Raw genomic sequence first — 3,788 nt, forward strand, 5'->3', positions numbered from 1 at the left:
AATTCGATATTCCACCGAATCCAACAAATATCCTCTATTTATTTTCAATATTTCACATGGTCGCTTTATCTACTGATTAACATTGATTATTTTGTTTATGTTGTGAATTCTATAGTTACTCATGTTCTATGTAAAATGTTTTCTAAATTGCTAACATACGCGATAATTGTCATAATTTCAAATTGTTTGCTCCTTCTTAGCCCCGATTCACGTTTAAAATATGTGTACAATAATCCAATACCCCAATTATATAATTAATAATGATAGTTTCCCATTTCAAAGTACTTTTGAGTAGAGGTCATTTGGTCATTGTCGGCTCAGGTACGGAAAATATATTTAAAGGTACCAGGCCATACTCTTTTTTCATTACTGTATTTATCGTATCCAAGGAAAATTGTAGAATACTTTAGAGCACCCGGGGTATTTTAAAGTACCGGTAGTACCTACGCCGAAAAACATTCTGACTGGCAGAAATACAAGCGAATTCATCGCGTTCGCAAAATTTGCAAACATGTTCACAACTATAACATCAACACTTATAAAGTGTGTCCTTTATTCCAAAAGATCACATACACTTGTCCTAAACAAGTGGAATAATACTTATGGCAAGAAATGAATAAGAAATATAGTTTTGTTAACCCTTTGCATGCTGGGAAATTTGTCGTCTGCTAAAATGTCGTCTGCTGAAATTGTAAAATAAGCATTTTCTTAATTTTTTTTCAAAGAATACTATCAGAATAGCAAACAGTTTGGATCCAGATGAGACGCCACGTTCTGTGGCGTCTCATCTGGATCCAAACTGTTTGCAAAGGCCTTTAAAATTCGGTTCCCGCACTGAAAGGGTTAATAAACAATTATCAATCAGTTTGGAGGAAGTATGTGTCTCACTAATAGAGCCTTCAAAGCAGACAAAACACCCATCCTGAATGTCCGACTGGCAGGCGAATCTCAACTGTATTTCTTCATTTTTTATTATTACATGTCTTTATTAAGGTAATATATGTATAAGTCCTTCAAAAAGTATTAAACCTAATACACAAATAACTTCAGAGAATTTATATTTAGTTTATACCATTTAAGATTTTAACAGATTAATCTTTGCGAAATACTTCTAGCTCTCTCTCTTTTAAATATGTTTTGCTTAAAGCATATAATCAATCAACTTTAAGTATGCATCTTTATTTTTTAACGTTGATTTATTTCACAATTATCTCAATCACAGTGCATTTATTTTCTATATTAAACACTATGATGATGTTGTTCTTCATTTAAATGTATTTACTTTGTTCAGGTCCTCCCTTGAAAATCCCGTGTTCAACTATATTCCGAAACATCTCCGAGACCAGAGAAATGGGTAATCTCATAGTTTTTGTTATTTGAGTTCATATCTCTTTTTGAACTTTTTTCACGAGTGCAAGCCTCATGAAAACTTATTTGTTTTGTCTGGATTTTTTTTGCGCCAAAAAGATTAACAATTTATAAAGCCAGTCCTTGCGCTTCACAACGTAAAATCTCCACGTGCTTCGTTTAATCGTTTTATTTTGTCGCACTTGAACTCGTTGAGTTGAACATAAGTTCAGTTATACATAATTTAAATCTGCTTAAATGCAGTATGGTCATCATCATCATCAGCAGTAACATCATCATTCCATTGACTGGTTTAATTAATTTACCACACATGTTAACCATTGGTATATTACATTCATATAATCCTAAAACGGACAGAGGTTAATATGTGCACGCAAAAAAGTGCAGATTGTATATGCCCATTGTCTTCATAAATTATATAATTGCGAATGTGATTTTAAGGTTATCCAAAGGAAACTTGGAGGAATAAACACATTTATGCCTAGCGTCTAAAAAAAAGCCTTGACAAACAGCGTAGACCCAAATCGCTTAAAGGAATTTGTGTAAGAAATATTCTAAATATAGAAATAAATGTACTAGACATCCCTAATTTTGGAAATAAAATGGCCCAATTTAGAAGGATGGGAGAGTCCACTAGGCATAAATGGGTTAAATATGTTGTTTCTTCAAATTCATGTCAAATGATCAATGCACATATTTTTCTCATAAAAATCTTATATTTTTTTGGTTTACTTATTTCTTTTATGCCTCCATCCCCCTTAAGGTGACGGGGCAATATAAAGTGCAATTGCGAGTTTGTAAACCCAGATTATTTTGTTTTGAAATCATTGTTTTCAGAAGACCTATGTTCCTGATTAATAAACCTTTGAGCACTATGGGGAGAATGTATGTACTTACTAAAATACGATTATGGACTTGGGTGTTAAAATGATATTCTTCCAATTTTGTAATATAAAGCAGTAGGCATGTGCCTGACAACTAGATAACACCGGTCTGTTGTGTTCAACAAAAAATGATTATTTGTTCATTATTTGCAGGTCTGCGTCCAGTACTGAGAGTGGACGGGAGAGGTGTGCCGACGATGAAAGTATGGAGACTGGCAGTATCGAGAACCGCCACTTCTCAGTACGTGACCGCGGGAAGGCTCTTAACTTGGCCCCGGTCCGAGAATGCACAGTGCCTAACTTGACGCAGAACGATAAAATGGACATAATGCAAATCAACCATTACCTGAATCTTACAACCCCGCCGTCATCATGTATGCCGTTTGACATGGATGACGTCCAAAACAAGCGCTTGCCATTAAAGACGCTAGACGGCGCATTCCCACCACAATCGCAACGCCGCAGTGCTCGGACGTTGCGACTGGGCAGCGCCGAGTTTATGAAGCCCGGGAGCGCAGAACAAGAAGCGAAATGGAAGCAGGATAAACGGGAACAGATCAGGCGATCCAACTCGTCTGCTCCAAATACTGTCCCCGGAAATCTCATCGTCGGTAGCACTGCGCCGACACCGATAGGGAAAAGTAAAAGCGGGAAAAACTCATCCTATATTCAGCATCAAAAAGACCATCAGACCTCATTGAATTCTTTGACCAAACCACAATCCCCTCCGCAGCATATCTCAGGTAGGAAATTTGTTCCGTGTGAAAGGGTCAACGAAGTGTCGTCTGCACCGAAAGAACGCGGCGGAAAATTCGGATACACGCACGCGGCAAAGAACGAAATTCCTAAAACATTAGTTCGAACGGCGTCCATAATAGACTTCAAGGATCCCTTTTATATACCTGTTCGTGAAAGGGTGAAGGCAATAACGCTTGATGTAAATCATTTAGGAATTCGTGGAACTACTTTTACACAAAGCTCGGATATTACTCTCTACAAAGCCAGGCGACACAGTTCGTTTGTTATGTTGCGTTTGAAAGACCTTTAAAGGCTGTGAAGCATCCAATTATCGTGTTTTCTGATTCTAAGTTTGTTGTGTTATCATACGGATAATAATTAATATATTCGTAACTTCGTCATTAACACAAGTGACGTTACAAATATGTCGATTATTTTCTTGCTTTAAGTCCATTGTTATATCGATTTCCCGCACTAAAATATCCATTTTGATGAAAGTGCATATTCTCAAATTACAAAATGTATGTGAATTTTAGTCTTGTTCAAAATACCGTTGGCTTTACATGTATTTGTTGTTGTCATTTCACTCCCTATATTAATTGAAACTTTAATTACAAAAACATTGCAATACCAATGTTCAGTCTTCCATGGACGATGATTGCATAACCGTCAAACATTCTGAACATTATTTTGTTAACTCTTGAAACAACGCGGTCTGCTGAGACTATGTTGTATTGACTGCTGAGGTTATGTTGTATTGACTGCTGAGACTATGTTGTATTGACTGCTGAGACTATG

General features: G+C 36.4%; 1 protein-coding gene across 1 annotated transcript in view; it reads left to right on the forward strand.

Annotated features, from left to right (window-relative positions):
- Positions 1–3,536, forward strand: part of LOC127866288 (uncharacterized) — a 12,518-nt gene extending 8,982 nt beyond the window's left edge. Inside the window, exons 3-4 of the mRNA XM_052406741.1 lie at positions 1,292–1,354; positions 2,406–3,536. Of these exons, the coding sequence (XP_052262701.1) occupies positions 1,292–1,354; positions 2,406–3,300 (958 nt within the window). The 3' untranslated portion in view covers positions 3,301–3,536. The remainder of the gene's footprint in view (positions 1–1,291; positions 1,355–2,405) is intronic.
- The last annotated feature ends 252 nt before the right edge of the window (positions 3,537–3,788 follow it).

This window comes from Dreissena polymorpha, chromosome 1 (genome assembly GCF_020536995.1).
Source record: "Dreissena polymorpha isolate Duluth1 chromosome 1, UMN_Dpol_1.0, whole genome shotgun sequence".
Taxonomy (NCBI): domain Eukaryota; kingdom Metazoa; phylum Mollusca; class Bivalvia; order Myida; family Dreissenidae; genus Dreissena; species Dreissena polymorpha.